The sequence below is a fragment of the Podarcis bocagei genome (assembly GCF_964188305.1).
Source record: "Podarcis bocagei genome assembly, chromosome: 1".
Taxonomy (NCBI): Eukaryota; Metazoa; Chordata; class Lepidosauria; order Squamata; family Lacertidae; genus Podarcis; species Podarcis bocagei.
Window position 1 is genome coordinate 120,742,200 of NC_138125.1, and position 16,510 is coordinate 120,758,709.

The window sequence follows — 16,510 nt, forward strand, 5'->3', positions numbered from 1 at the left end:
TGGATGTATGGGCTAGATATATGAAGGAGCAATATATAGTTCCAGTGTTTGGGAGTGACTTTCATATGTTTTTAACCAATCAGTCAAATCTTTCATGGAAAAAAATGAATCATTTTAATCCTGGATATTTTCCCTGAAATCAACTGGCTCAGATTAAATTTATGTGGTCCCCCAATGCCCTCTAACACAAAAGGAAATGTATTTCAGTGGAAAGTGTACAAAAAATTATGGCTGTTTGCCAAGGCATTGTTTTCACTGCTACTATGCAAACAAACTGATTAAACAAAACAAAAACAATTTCAAAGTAATGCAAAGGGGGGGGGATCAGTGATTGCAGATGTTTGTGATCTGACAAGCAAAGAAAGAAACGCTGTGGTTCAAATTTCTAGTTGCCTGCTAACAAATGGAATACTGCCCCAAGATATTTTGGAAAAGGATTGATTCAAAATACGTTTCAAAAGTGAAGTTGTACTGGAAGGTTTTGGAAAATAAAACAAAATGTCCCTAAGAGAAGCTGCAAACTTGAGACTAGCCCTCCCTTACTTTTTAGGGCACCACCGAAAGGTTGTTTCAAGGTTGTAGCTCTTTCTAACACACACTGAATGCAACAGCGACACTCAGTACAAAAGCAAGACCGAGCCAAAGAATCTGGGTGCTTAAGCCCCAGTTTAAATTGAATGACTGCTGTTTGGAAATGTCGGATTGCAGCATTCACTTCTTACGTTGATCTACAGCTGCACCGACATCTTTATTTAAACATTCTACCTGTTCCTTCGCTTAATGCTGATTCGAGACGCATTGTTTCGAGGAAGTGTTCTAGAATTTTCTCGGGCGTTCCTGACATCACGATATACCTGAGTAAAGGAAGAAAAGAAACAGTGACCTTAAAAACCACTCTGAGCTTGTTGGAAAGAGAAGATGAATACGAGTGTAACAAAGCACACACGCACACGCACACATATACACACGTGTGTGTAAAGCTTTAGCATAGGAAAGATTCCCAGTGCAGAATATCTTTACATCTTGACTGATTTTAGCATACGTTTTGCAATATGACATGTTTGCAATATGACCTGTTTTAGTAGCTTCAATTTGAGAAAAAGGGCCAAAAAAAAAGACAAGTGAGTTGTTTCTACAGGAGAGGGGAACAGAACTGCCAGCAGAGCAGTGGAAATATGGGACGCAATAGTGACACCAACAAAATAAGCATCTGCCACTAGACAATTTGAGTGGCAGCCATTCCCCACTGGGGCTAGTAGGGTGGAAAGCAAGGAGCCCCACATTAGACGGAGGTGGAGCCAATGACAGACAGAACCAACTCATTCTAGCTCTGTCCTCATCTTCCTCTTTCTACAAGAGGCAACACTGAGACTAAGGAGGAGAAGGAGGAGGAGGAAGCTGGCAGGCTGTGCTGCCCCTTGGATGGGCAGCATGTTAAGGCAGGTAGTTGGTTGAGGGGCAGATTGAGGCTGGTGGGCTGGTGACCCATTTGTTCTCAATTAGCCAGTCTCCCTCCACATGACAGTCTACAACAGTCAAGAAGAGAGCCAAAGCATGGTCAATATGGCCGCTGGGCGAGTTGGGGTGGGAAACAGGCACGTTTAGGAACAGGGCCAGCTCATTTGCTCTCTGGACTTAAAGGCAAGATGGTGCATGAACGCGCGCACACACACACACACACACACACACACACACACACACACCAACCAACCATCATTCTACATACAGAAACAGACCAGGCTGGCCACTGAATCTTACTGTGACACTGGCAATGGGACAGTGTCCTCCACCACTCTCAAGGGCAGCAGACAAACCTAGGGGTTGCAGAACTGGCCACATGGCACAGTTCTGTCCTCCAGCAGAATTGCACAACTGGGGGTGGGATGGGGGAATCTCAGGAGGAATGGCGGGGGGTGGGGGTGGAGGCTCCCACAACTCATTCACGAACAGACACCCAGTATCCAAGACCTGAGGCCGCCATCTCACTTTGCCTCATAGTCAAGCTAGCCTTGATCAGAATGAAGTTCCTTGTGATGTGCTGCTTTGGGATCCAAGCCATGATGTTTTCTCGAGATGCTTCATTGTGTGGTCATCTTCCTACGTTATGCTTTTGTAAGTGTGTTTGATTTCTTTCTCTCTCTTTTTAGCCCAATGCTCTGCGATGGCCAATGGCAACAGCTAAGATGTGATCCCAAAAGGGAGGAGAGGTGGGTCATGTATGTTGCCTCTTGCTGCTGTAGCGTTTGAATTATGAGGGGAAAGGTCCTTAGGAAATCTGTACCTTCTCCCCAAATTGAGCCAACTGGCTCGTATCCTCAAGTAGCCCTCGAAAAACGGTAGCTACGGCAGCCATCATGAAAGAAGCTAACAGGCCCCATTTGTCACTTCTCTGAGCATCAAACTATTGAGGTTCACTGAAAAATAGGAACTTATCTATTAAGCTTTCCTATTTCCTTCCGCAGTAAATGGGTTTCTTTAGTGAACCTCTTGGTTCTTCTTACAACTTTGCATCATTTTACTGCGCTCAAGTATAGGGGGAAATCTAGGAAACTTCCCCCCTAAAAAAAAAAAAAGCTCCTGCTGAGAAATAAGTAGTGGAGCTGCGCTCCTGGGAGCTTCTCCTCACTTTGAGGACTGGCCATCATACGGTTCTTTTACCTGCCAGCCCTTTGGGAAGAGCTGCATTGATGTCCCAAGAATGCAAACCCCTTGTTAAGCCAAGTGCACAGAGAGATACTTGCAGAGATACTAACTGTGTGTCTTGGGGAGTGAAGCAGGGAAAGAGAGAGAGAGAGAGAGAGAGAGAGAGAGAGAGAGAGAGAGAGAGAGAGCTTGCTGTACTTTCAATATGAAAGTGGAAATGAAATTGTGGAAGTGGCTTGCGGTGCCTGGAGACTAGTTGGCAGCAGAACTCTGCAAGAGATCAGTCGGCAAAGAGAAGATGTGTTTGCCCGTAAAGGGAGAGGGGCATAGAGAGTGCTTCACAGTGGGCTCTGCTAGCAACATCCCTTTGAACACTGCAAGAGAGAGGAAGCATTGGGGAACATGGAACAGACCCAAATTGCATCTCAGGTCATTCGTTCCCAATTCTTAAGCCTTTCCCAGCCTTTGCCACTTCCCAAATGAAAGAAGCCAGTTCTAGACACTGGTGCCTTGTGTACTGGGAACAATTATCCCAGAGACATGAAAACTGCTTATGATTACTCATAGGCACTTATAGGGTCTACTATATGCCAGGCATTTTATAGGGAACTGTAGTGATGTGTCCCAAAATGAGAGCCAGTGTGGTGTAGGGGTTAAGAGTGGTGGACTCATAATCTGGTGAACTGGGTTCGATTCCCCGCTCCTCCACATGTAGCTGCTGTGTGACCTTGGGCTAGTCATACTTCTCTGAAGTCTCTCAGCCCCATTCACCTCACAGAGTGTTTGTTGTGGGAGAGGAAGGGAAAAGGAGATTGTTAGCCGCTTTGAGACTCCTTAAGGGGCGTGAAAGGTGGGATATCAAGTCCAAACTCCTCCTCCTCCTCCTTCCCTATTTTCCAGGGACAGTCCCAGATTTACAGAAGCTGTCCTGGTTTCTGATTTGATCCTGGAATGTCCCACTTTTCCTCAGGACATTCCTGTTTTAATTGGAGAAATGTTGGAGGGTATGGAGTTATGCAGCCCCTAAGGCAAGGGGAGATAAGTACCATATTTTTCGCTCTATAACACGCACCCGACCATAACACGCACGTAGTTTTTAGAGGAAGAAAATCAGTAGGCATGCCACCCATAGGCATTCCCTCCATAACTCGCACAGACATTTCCCCTTACTTTTTAGGAGGAAAAAAGTGAGTGTTATGGTGCAAAAAATACAGTACCTATGCAACCTTTAGAAGACCTCTGAAGGCAGTCCTTCAGTACATCCTCAATTCCTACCCTGCAGGAGTTGGGCCAGACAACTTGATGCAAAGTGACTAATAAGATTGATGTGCACTTTAGGAATTGGAAATAAAAATAATAAATTATGTTTTCTTAATAGCAAAACGAATGTGGTTTTAAAAGCTTTTTTATCAGTAATTACTCTGCTCAGTAATAACATTCCTTATGGTCTGTGAACAGATTTTGCACTATTTACAGCGAGACCTGCCTAGAGTTGATTTTTGACAGCTAAAGGGCCACAGCTAATGCGTTTGCAAGTTGATATATGTTGTGCGCTGCAGGGCATGTGACCAGCTGGTGATATCTTTTCAAATGCGACATAATGCACTCTTTTCAAAGGCAGAAAGAAAAGACTATTGGCTAAATAAAACCATTTGGAAGAGTTAATCATAGTCTTGCATCAACACTGTGGAATTAAGTCATACTTGTGCTGAGGAGGCTGCGAGTTTCCTTGATTAGGAGCCCTGTTTCCTGCTGGGATCTTCTCAAGTACCAAGACATCTTGGTCATGTTCCTTAAGTCTGACTGTGTTTGCTTCGACATCCTGAAAGATGATTTTTAATCATTAACACGCCAGATAGAAACAACTTGGTTAAAAGCCATGCTGCAAATGAAAATTAAAAGGCCATTGATATATGGTTTTATACTCCTAGAAAAAGTATGGGACCCCATCCCGGGAAAGACAGCTGCCCTTTAGTGTTATTGGCATCTGTGGGGCAAGCTGTATGGAACTTGCAACTAACTTAAGGTCCATGTATTTCCAGCATGACTGAAGTCAGTGTGGTGTAATGGTTAAGTGTTGGACTATGACCTCGGAGACCAGGGTTCAAATCCCCACTCAGCCATCAAGCTCATTGGGTGACATTGGGCCAGTCACAATCTCTCAGCCTAACCTCCCTCACAGGGTTGTTGTGAGGATTAAATGAGGAGGGGGGAAACCATGTATGCCACCTTGAGCTCTCTAGAGAAAAAGGCGGGATATAAATTCAATAAACAAAGGAACTTCTCTTGGGTCTTCAGGACCTTAGATCACAACATTGTGTTCAGTTAGGTCAAGATTTAACCAACCTAAGCAGCTTTCTCTACTTCCTTTATCTATCCATGAATCTTCCTTCATTACAGCGGAAGTGCTAAACACATTCTTTTTATCCAGGCTCTATAGAAAATTAATCCTTTTCCCCAGATGTCTTTTTCGTAGTTCAAAGGGAAGGCTTCGCCTTAGGTTCCTTACAATACTTTAACTAAATCCTTTCTCCCCCAGTACAAAACTGGATTCAGATTCCTTACTAATGCTTAACTAATTATGAGTAGTACTATTAGCACTATACTACTATCATGACCACTACTACTACTAGTAGTAAGATTGACAGCCTATTCCAGTCATAATCATTCTCTCCACAGCCAAGTGTAGCACAATGGTTTTTGCAAAGTTCAGCAGTGTGCTCCACAGCTGGAGAGACTACAACACCCTCTTTCACCACTGTTTTTACACCAGCAGTGGTGCAACAGCTGCCAACGATGGCTTATGTCTGTGCACAGATGAGCGAAGGAACCCTGAGCGTGCAAAGGGAGAGTTGCGAAACGTTCGCAGCGCTCTAGAGCAAGCTCTTAAAAGTTGGGCAAACTCTTAACTTACCCGCAGTATCCTATTAAAGTCTTCCTTGTCGACTCTCAAGAAGTGGCAGTTATCTTCTCGCAGAACAATGGAAGCAGCTCTAGGCGCATCGTTCACTAATGCTAGCTTGCCAAAATCATCGCCTTCGTGTAGGGTACATACCACGCCCTAAAAACAACAACAAGAAGAAGAAAAACACATTCACACAGAGAAACCGTAATTGGGGAGTCGGTCCCATTGACGCTCCATGTGCAAACACAGGATTTCTAAGCCAAATACTATAACAAATGTATCTGGCAGGGAATTTAACAGCCAAAATAACGATGAGAAGACAATACATGGCAGCTGGTTATTACTAATGCTACAGAAAGGCAAGGGCAAAGAAAGAATGGGGTTTGTTCTCTGAAATTTGTTTCAGAGACAGACAGACTTCTGGCTCTGCTAATGGTGGCAACTTTCTTTTTATTTTTTTATAAAGTCAATTTTTTTAATCAAGTTTGTTGAACAACAGACTGCCAGTTTCTGATATGTATTCTTGCCTGCTATCAGACTGCACTGTTAAGTCCCATTTGTTATAATGACAAGAGGGGTTTTTAATTGTATCTAGTTTTTCCTTAACACCAAAGAAAATATTTGGCTTATTTTATTAAAAAATCTCTTATGCCACTTCCCCCCCCCCCTTAAATATGTCATCAGAGTGGCTCACAGTATGCAAATAGTAGCATAATTTCAGGTTTAAAAGGAACCACAGTTGTTTGGGCTGGGCACATGAAGCTGCATTATGCTGACAAGAGACAATTGGGCCCTCTAAACCCAGATCCATCTGTTCTGGCTACTAGGAATGGGGAATTCACTCTCAGCCTTTTCTAGCTGTTGGGTATGTCCCCTAAATCTGTTCTTGGGGTTCCCACAGAATAAGGGAGGGCGCAAAGATGCACAGGGAAAGAACAGCGAGGAGAAGTTATACTGGCTAAGCTGACATCCTTGTGCTAGTGGATATACCGTATTTTTCTGTGCATAAGATGCCCCCGTGTCCCTCTTTTTGGGGACTCCAAATTGAGAATATGGGGGGGGGGGAGATTGCCCAGACTTGTTGAGCTTTTTTGGGTCACCTGCAGGACCGCCACAGCCAATCCCACACACATCGACAAAGCCACCAATCGTCTGCACGCTCGCCAAAAGCAACCCACCAATCACCCGGAAAAACACTGCTGACAATCTCCTGTTTGTGGCAGCCACCAATTGCCCATCCCAACTCTCCACTATCCATGTATGAGACAACCCCCATTTTTTTTGCATAATTTTTAAATAAAATAACCTCGTCTTATACACAGAAAAATACGGTATTTGGCTGGATACTGCCCATTGCTTCCACAGCAGAAAACAAACATTTTCACAACACACATATGACTGCATGCGCACATTCTCTTACACATACAAGCTGTGATAATTTTAGGCACATCCAAATGAGAACCATTTTATGCCGGCGTTCCATTCCGGGCATCACCTATACATGAAATATGAGAAATACTAAGAATCTTAAAACAGTACCTTGCCATAAATGACTACATTGACTGATCCTTTCAGAATAATGTACCAAGAAGTTCCTTCTTCTCCCTGATTAAATACTGCAGAAGAGAGAGAGAGAGAGAGAGAAGGAGAGAATAATGTAAAGTGGCCAGGGAGGAGAGGCAGTAATGAGATTTATTTACTGAGAAAAGAAGAACATTCAACACCTTAAAAGCACAACAGGAGAGGGGGTGGAATCCACAGAAGATTGAAGTACTGGGGTTCTGAGGTGGTAGAATAATAATAATAATATTAATTTATTATTTATACCCCGCCCATCTGGCTGGGTTTCCCCAGCCACTCTGGGCGGCTTCCAAAAGAATATTAAAATACTGTGATACATCAAACATTAAAAGCTTCCCTAAACAGGGCTGCCTTCAGATGTCTTCTAAAAGTCTGGCAGTTGTTGTTCTCTTTGACATCTGATGGGAGGGTGTTCCACAGGGAGGGCGCCACTACCGAGAAGGCCCTCTGCCTGGTTCCCTGTAACTTGGCTTCTCGCAGTGAGGGAACCGCCAGAAGGCCCTCGGCGTTGGACCTCAGTGTCCGGGTAGAACGATGGAGGTGGAGACGCTCCTTCAGGTATACTGGACCGAGGCCAGAATGCAAAGCACAAACAAGATACAGTCATACCTCGGGTTACAGCTGCTTCAGGTTGCGTTTTTTTCGGGTTACACACCCGCCGAAACCCGCAAGTACCAGAAGGGGTTACTTCCAGGTTTCGGCAGTCGCACATGCGCAGAAGCACTAAATCACGTTTTGTGCATGTTGAATCGCAACCTGCTCGTGCGCAGACATGCCGCTGCGGGTTGCCAACGTGCATCCCACATGGATCACGTTCGCAACCCAAGCGTCCACTGTACTTCTTGCGACGACACCCAAGTATTCAATGTTCCTGCATGTCAAAACTCCCTGGGAGAAGAAAACTAACTAATATTTGATGTTTTCTTGTGTTCTTAATATTTTGTTGGGAGCCGCCCAGAGTGGCTGGGGCAACCCAGTCAGATGGGTGGCATATAAATATCATCACCATCACACCAGGAAGTAGGTTCAGCTAGAACCTCTCTCCCTGATTTTCTAAGACTTCTTCCTTGAAAGGACTTTTCTTTTTTGCATGGGGGAGCATTCAAAATCACCCCCCATTTGAAGTCTGAAATGGTACGATCCATTCTGCTGCATGTGCAGTCCCAGCTTAACAATGCTATTCCCAATCAAAATTATTTGGAAGTATGCACTATGAAGATCCCTATGACATACGACCAAATAAATATGGATGGAATAAGCATCCTGTTTTGAAAAGTGGGCATTTCCAATTCACTCTCACAGAGAACGAAAAGGGACTATTGAATCCTTCCCTGTGGTTAACAAAGACCCGAGTACTGTATAAATAAATTCATCCCATACATAATGGGATTTATCCAGGGCTTTTTTTTTCAGGGGAACTCAAGAGAAACTCCGTTCCAGCACCACTCTGGTGGGCGCCATTGTCCTTTGTAAGAGAATGAGGGAAGCGTTCATGGTGAGTTCTGGCACCTCTTTTTCCTAGGAAAAAAACCAGCACTGGATTTTGTCCAAGGTTGAGCATGCAGAAGACAGCTCATGCAACAGATCTTTCCTTACCCTCTTCCCTACAGCCCCTCGTAACCCACCTCCAAACTCTCTCCAGAGGGTTTTGAGGAGATCTGCCAAACTTTGTGGGCTGTGTTAAACAGAACTGCAATGGAAGTGGGGGGCAGGGGGAGGAATTGTCCAGAATCAGGTAAAAGACTCTTGTGCTCAGCCACTCAGGTTAACATGGGATACACAACCCCAGTACAAATGGCCCAGCAAATTCCTTAAGGTTTTGTGCTCTTTTTTTTTTTTTTTTTGCCCTTGGGTCCTGAGTTTTCAACTGCAGTGCCAAAAGCAATTAGGTCAATACAGTTAGCTCAAGTGTAAACCTGTGGTAAAATTAATTTCACTTACAGACGGTTCCTGCTTTGGGATGCGACTCAAACACTAGAACACCTGCTAGCTCCCGCTTTACCTTGAAGCAAGACAAACAACAAGCATTATAGTTTTGTTTTTACATCCTTGACTTGTGTTCTAGTCTATATATCAACTCATAGGAAGGGTGGGGGAGGGTTCGGAAGGGAACGGGTGCCAAAACAGTCACAGAAAGCAGCATTGAGCATCTTCGTCAGTGTAGGGTCGCTATTGCATCTGTTGTGGAATGCAAAGAGAGTATGAGAAGTCATGCAGAAAGTACATGACTCTCTAAATAATTTGGTAGGATTTAGCAGAACGTGGCAGACAGCAGTCTGACATAGTGCTATGGGATCAACATAATCAAACCCAAGAGCATACAAATTCCTTGTATAAATGCAATTATATGGAGGACACCACATGCCCACCCAGTCACTCTTATATATGGCTGGGTTTTGTTTTGTTTTTGAAGTAATAATAATAATAATAATAATAAATTTTATTTATATCCCGCCCTCCCCAGCCGAAGCCGGGCTCAGGGCGGCTAACAACACTAAAATAGTGCAACATTATAAAAACATCATAAGAATTAATTAAAATCAAAATTGATGGCAACCATAAACTAAAGTATTGTAAAGATTGCCAAAGGAGGGAGTCAGGCTGTGCCCTAACCAAAGGCCTGGTGGAACAGCTCTGTCTTGCAGGCCCTGCGGAAAGATGTCAAGTCCTGCAGGGCCCTTGTCTCTTGTGACAGAGCGTTCCACCAGGTTGGAGCCGCAGCCGAAAAAGCCCTGGCTCTAGTTGAGGCCAGCCTAACCTCTCTGTGGCCTGGGACCTTCAAGATGTTTTTATTTGAGGACCGTAAGTTCCTCTGTGGGGCATACCAGGAGAGGCGGTCCCGTAGATACGAGGGTCCTAGGCCGTGTAGGGCTTTGAAGGTTAAAACCAGCACCTTAAACCTGATCCTGTACTCCACCGGGAGCCAGTGCAGCTGGTATAGCACCGGATGAATGTGATCCCGCAGCGAAGACCCCGTAAGGAGTCTCGCTGCGGCATTCTGCACCCGCTGGAGTTTCTGGGTCAGTCTCAAGGGCAGCCCCACGTAGAGCGAGTTACAATAATCCAGTCTGGAGGTGACCGTCGCATGGATCACAGTGGCTAGGTCAGGCCGAGAGAGGTAAGGAGCCAACTGCTTAGCTTGGCGGAGATGAAAAAATGCCGCCTTTGTTATAGCTGCAATCTGCGCCTCCATGGAGAGGGAGGTATCGAAGATTACACCCAAACTCTTAACGGACGGTGCTGGCACTAATTGCACCCCCGCAAGAGATGGGAGTTGCCCCCTCAATCCCATATCGTCCCGTCCCAGCCAGAGGACCTCTGTCTTCGAAGGATTTAACTTCAACCGGCTCCCACGTAACCATCCAGCCACAGCTTCCAAGCATCTGATCAGTGTGTCTGGGGCCGAGTCAGGATGGCCATCCATCAACAGATAGAGTTGGGTGTCATCAGCATACTGATGGCAGCCCAGCCCAAAACTCCGGACAAGCTGGGCGAGGGGGCGCATAAAGATGTTAAAAAGCATCGGGGAGAGAATCGCACCCTGAGGCACTCCACACACCAAGGAGTGGCGGGATGACAGTTCCCCCCCAAGCGCCACCCTCTGTCCCCGACCAGAGAGAAACGAGCGCAGCCATTGAAGGACTGTGCCCTGGATCCCCACGTCGGCGAGGCGGTGGTCCAGAAGTTCGTGATCGACCATGTCGAAAGCTGCTGACAGATCTAGAAGAATCAGCAGCCCCGACCCGCAACGTGTCATTGCAACAACAAGACAGTAATGGTATATATATACTAGACTGTTCGCACCTAATTCCGCTTTATAAATTGTTCTGCAATCCTTCCCCAAGGGTTACTGCTGTTGGAGCACTCTGGCACTATAGTGCAACAAAACTCATACAACCCCAGAATATTCATGATATATAAAAAGTGCTGGGGTTTCAGCAGGTCATAACGGGACATGAAACGATGGAAAATGAAGTGGTAAGTCTGCCCTGAAACTTATTTTTCAGGTGCAAATAGTATTTAAAGTGTGATCGTGTGTAACTGCCCAGATACCATCATGAGCACAAATCATCATGAATGTGTAACTAAATGATTGGCTGGGACAGAACTTGTCCTCACAATCCAATACTATGCCCCTTTTGTACCCATATAAGGGAGGCATCGGTCAGCTACAATTCTATTCTATTCTATTCTATTCTATTCTATTCTATTCTATTCTATTCTATTTATTTATTTATTTGCCATTAAGGGTCACAAAATATAAAATGCTCACTGTTGTTGAAAGATGAGACAAAGCTTTAATGTGCAGAAGTTCTTCATATATAATTTCTAGGTCATCAGCAGTTCTCTGGCCAGGCCTATGATAAAGCATACACAAATATTACAAACTGAGTAACAACAGAATATCACAAACTAAATTTAAGTGAACTGTTTGGCCATAAGAGGAGTTTGTTTGTGGTCTTATATTTATATTCTACCTTTATTTCGTCAAAGAACCCAAGGTGACATGCATGCGGCTGCAGGAAGTCAGCTGTCCAGACAATGATCAGATCCAGCCCTAATCAACTTCTGCAAGATGGCAGCTTTACGGGCTTTCAGACCATACTACCTGACCATAGTTAACCGATTTAAAAACTAATTGCTTCCATACAAGAGCATTTTGCAGTCTTGCATATTCTTCAAACAGATTAATTGTATTCACACATTGTATTCACCAAAGCAAGGCAAAGGGTAAAGGGACGCGGGTGGCGCTGTGGTTTAAACCCGAGCCTCTTGGGCTTGCTGATCAGAAGGTTGGTGGTTCGAATCCACACGACGGGGTGAGCTCCAATTGCTCTGTCCCAGCTCCTGCCAACCCAGCAGTTCGAAAGCACACCAGTGCAAGTAGATAAATAGGTACCGCTGTGACGGGAACGGAAACGGTGTTTCTGTGTGCTCTGTTTCGGTTACAGTGTTCCGTTGCGCCAGAAGCAGTTTCGTCATGCTGGCCACATGACCCAGATAGCTGTCTGTGGACAAACACCAGCTCCCTCGGCCTGAAAGCGAAATGAGCGCCACAACCCCATAGTCGCCTTTGAGTGGACTTAACCGTCCAGGGGTCCTTTACCTGACCTCACCAAAGCATCCCCCAAAATGATCTCTACCTGGAATCAGATAACTCCCACCTCTCCATAGCTAGGGTAAGGAATTTTGGGCTTGCTGCCTTGACGCGGAGAATACCTGTTGCTAAGGAACTACAGCAGGAGAGGACCCTTGTGTTATGTCCTGGTTAAGGGCTGCACAGAGGCATCTGATTAGTCACTGTGGAGAAACAGGGTCCTGGACTAGGCAGGTCTTTGGTCTACTCTAGCAAGGTTCCTTTTACATTCTTACAGGGCGCTTTTCTCTCCATCTCTCTCTCCCTCTATTAACAAAAACTCTGCAAAATGGCTGACTTTGCTTTGAAATGCTTCAAAACTCAAAAGAAATTTTCTCATCGTCCTGGGCAGAAGAGTCACACTAAATAGAGGTGTATTTGCTGCCTGTGTGAAGTTCCCTTCTTTGCAACCGACCGTATAAATAATGTATGAGGGAGGAAGAGAGAGAGGGAGAGAGAGAAAGGTTTGTGGCACTACCCGGCAATCTTTTCACTCAGCAGTTACAGTATTTCATCTTTGCCAAAAAAGAAGTGGGCTGGAATTTCTCATTTAAATAGATGTAGCCCCGGAAAAGGTCATTTGGAATCTAAAGTGACTTTACCTCACAGATCTGTCAAGGAAGCTATTTTTCATCAAGTATGCCTATAACAGAGTTGCTAAACTTTTCTGGAGCCAGAATCTCAAAGCAGGTTTTTTTGGGGTGGCGGTTTCTAATTGGAATGTATTGAATGAAGAGTCGCTTTTAATTTCTGGCCGATGAATACCTTTTCGTGGTAGAAAAGTCTGCAAAAAAGTCAAGATCTCTCGGCTGAACTGCCGTGTTTGAAAAGCCCAGTTGACAATGATATCATGACACACAGGAAACTGCATTTTGTGTGTGCATGTGCGAGAGAGAAAGCATTACATTATGAGTGTCTTATGTTAGTCGATATAAAACAAAAGCTGCTTTAGTACAGCTACAGGGAGATTTTGGTGGGGACGTGGGTGGCGCCCAAGCCTCTTGGGCTTGCCAATCATAAGGTCGGCAGTTCGAATCCCCGTGACCGGGTGAGCTCCCATTGCTCTGTCCCTGCTCCTGCCAACCTAGCAATTAGAAAGCACACCAGTGCAAGTAGATAGATAGGTACTGCTGTGTTGGGAAGGTAAACAGCGTTTCCATGCGCTCTGGTTTCTGTCATGGTGGTTTAGTCCTGCTGGCCACATGACCCAGAAAGCTGTCTGTGGACAAACGCTGGTTTCCTCAGACTGAAGCGAAATGAGCACAGCAACCCCATAGTCGCCTTTGACTGGACTTGATTCTACACTATTCTGCCAAATAACTTGAATCCTATGCACACAGACTTGGAAGTATATACTATAGAAATCAGTGGAATTTTCTTCCAACTAAACATGGCGAGATTGGGTCTGCAAAACGGTTAAAATGCAGGCAAAACATTTACTAACTTGCAGTGGGACATGTTTGAAAAGTAGCACAGAATAACAGCAAAATGAAAAGACATATAAAACTGTATCTCTAGTTGAAACATCTTTTTTGTTGTTATAATTTTCATCGGCAAAACAGACTATGGTTAGATTTTTCCATTCAAAGGCATGTTTTATTATTCATTCATTTATTACGTTTGCAGTATAACATTAATAAATTCCACCATTAAAAATAAACAATCTACATAAAAGTCATAAAACTGTATAAAAAGCAGATCAGATGGCAGCCAGTTTAAAAACATAGTTAAATTTTAAAACAGAGATTAAACACAACGAAACAGGCAAAAGGGAAAAAGCCCTGTTTAAATAAAAAGGTTTTTTGCCACCTGCCAGAAACCGAGCAACAAGGAGGCTAAATGAACATCTTTGAAAATGAATTTTCAAAATCTGGATATAGCCACTAAAAAGGCCCTTTCTTGATTTCCCACCAAATTCACATCAGTTGTTGGTTGGACCGAGAAAAGGGCTGCTCTGGAAAGTCATATCTGGTGATAATTGCAAATGTGACTGCTACTTGGGCATATTTGAAGATTGGCAGGCTCAAGATCAAAACGCTGACTCTGTTTTCCCCCTTTCCATGTCATCATCACCTTTTAAAAGCAGCACCTCATTAGAAGTTTTTAATTGTATGGATATCATCTTTTTATTATTTGCTGGCAGTATTTCAACAGTGCAGTTGCAAATGTGCTTTTTATTTTATGTGTGAGCGCGCTTGCATTCATTTGGGGTGTTTTTTGATTGGTTTTGGTAATCAGCCACACAGGTATAAGCCCCTAAATTCCCACTGCATTAACAACCTACTTTTTATCTGGTAGACATGCCGTTCTGATTCATATATACTTTAAGCTTTCCTTTAACACGAGTGAAAATGTCACACGGTCTGTTGCAGAGGCGCCTCCGACTTCTGCTTGTCCAGGTATGGGAAGATATTAAGCGGTGTGGTGCACCAATGATGTAGATTTCTCGGATCCTGCTGTGTGAAGACCTACTTTCTGCAGGAAACCAGTTGGGTGAGCTATGTCTTAGTTATACCCAAGATAAAGTAAATGGGAGGTTCCGGGAGAAGCAAACTACACATTAGTGGAAGGGAGAGCTTGGTTGAAATTACATGATCAATAAACACTGTTGGCTGCTTGAGTAGTCTATCAAGGTCACAGACACCGAGTTTCTCTGTTGCTGCCGTGTGGACAAGAATGAAAATTGTATCTCGGTATATAAGCACTGCTGTGCCTCACGATGCCTGCTTATCCCTGTTCTTACTGCAAACTTGAATAAACCTCTGTCCAAGAAGAAAAAAGATCAGGGTGAAGAGGACAAGATGGCAGTCAATATAATTTTATTTAGGGTCTACTATATGCCAGGCATTGTATAGGGAACTGTAGTGATGTGTCCCAAAATGAGAGCCAGTGTGGTGAAGTGGTTAAGAGTGGCGGACTTGCAATCTGGGGAACCGGGTTCGCGTCTCCGTTCCTCCACATGCAGCTGCTGGGTGACCTTGGGCCAGTCACGCTTCTTTGAAGTCTCTCAGCCCCACTCACCTCACAGAGTGTTTGTTGTGGGGGAGGAAGGGAAAGGAGAATGTTAGCCGCTTAGAGACTCCTTTGGGTAGTGATAAAGCGGGATATCAAATCCAAACTCTTCTTTTTTAAAAAATAAATATTTTTTTATTACATTTTCATAACTTTAACTACAGTGGTACCTCGGGTTAAGTATTTAATTCGTTCCGGAGGTCCGTTCTTAACCTGAAACTGTTCTTAACCTGAAGCACCACTTTAGCTAATGGGGCCTCCCGCTGCCGCCGCGCCGCCGGAGCACAATTTCTGTTCTCAATCTGAAGCAAAGTTCTTAACCCGAGGTAATATTTCTCGGGTTAAGCGGAGTCTGAAGCGTATGTAACCTGAAGCGTATGTACCCCAAGGTACCACTGTAATTAATTTCAAACTTCGAATATGTTATACATTTCTCTTATAACTTGACTTCCCACCTTTCCTTCCACGCTGTTTTTATATGAACAGAACAGTGGTGACCTGGCTCCCTCATAACCAGTTCCTGTGCCACCATTGGGTATGTCAGCCAACCAGCTAGATCAGGGGAGGTGTTTGGTGAGTGCAAAAGCACTGCTGCGGCTTCCACCATCCCTAATGGGCCGTGTTTGTGTGCAATACTCTGGGGGGTGAGCCAGCAGTGGAGCAAGCCGATCGGGCGCCTGGGGCGGCGCATGTGGCCTGCGCCCGTGGATGCGGGACCAGCCGGGGCAGGATGCTCCTACAGCTAGGAGGGGGAGCTGTCCTACAGCTGAGGGGGAGGCAGCAGGCGGACCGTTTGGGGCAGCATGGATCCTGCGGGCACCCAAGCCACCACGTCACTCCCAGGAGAGACACGTGGCTTGGGCATCCTGCAGGCCCCACAGTGAATGCTGCCCGGCATTTTGTCACGCCCCTCAGTAGTGACACCCGGGTCAACCCACTGCCACCATACCCCCTTCTTCCGCCACTGGGCTGAGCAGGCAAGGGGATGCCCCTGTGGGCCCTGCTGGGGCTAGTACTTGCCACAGTACTTGCCAAAATGTGTTGGATGTGTGGGATGTAAGAATCAGGTGCAATCAAACACAACATTGCTAGAGTAGACATGAAGGTTGTCTCAGTCCTCCAGCCAGAACTTCCTGCTTTCCAGGACTGAGACGAAACTTCCTATGTGTAACTTGAGATGGAGTAGAAAGAACCAGAACCACAGGCTGGCGACCATCTTGTCTCCTCTGGTC

General features: G+C 45.0%; 1 protein-coding gene across 4 annotated transcripts in view; it reads right to left on the bottom strand.

The window, feature by feature from the left end:
* RAPGEF4 (Rap guanine nucleotide exchange factor 4) overlaps window positions 1-16,510 on the bottom strand; it is a 168,712-nt gene that overhangs the window by 37,483 nt on the left and 114,719 nt on the right. For all 4 annotated transcript variants that reach the window (XM_081206609.1, XM_081206607.1, XM_081206608.1 and 1 more), the window contains 6 exons: window positions 11,403-11,487; window positions 9,071-9,131; window positions 7,088-7,164; window positions 5,558-5,704; window positions 4,347-4,465; window positions 766-854 (listed from right to left, as the gene is read on the bottom strand). In XM_081206609.1, coding sequence (XP_081062735.1) covers window positions 766-854; window positions 4,347-4,465; window positions 5,558-5,704; window positions 7,088-7,164; window positions 9,071-9,131; window positions 11,403-11,487 — 578 coding nt within the window. The remainder of the gene's footprint in view (window positions 1-765; window positions 855-4,346; window positions 4,466-5,557; window positions 5,705-7,087; window positions 7,165-9,070; window positions 9,132-11,402; window positions 11,488-16,510) is intronic.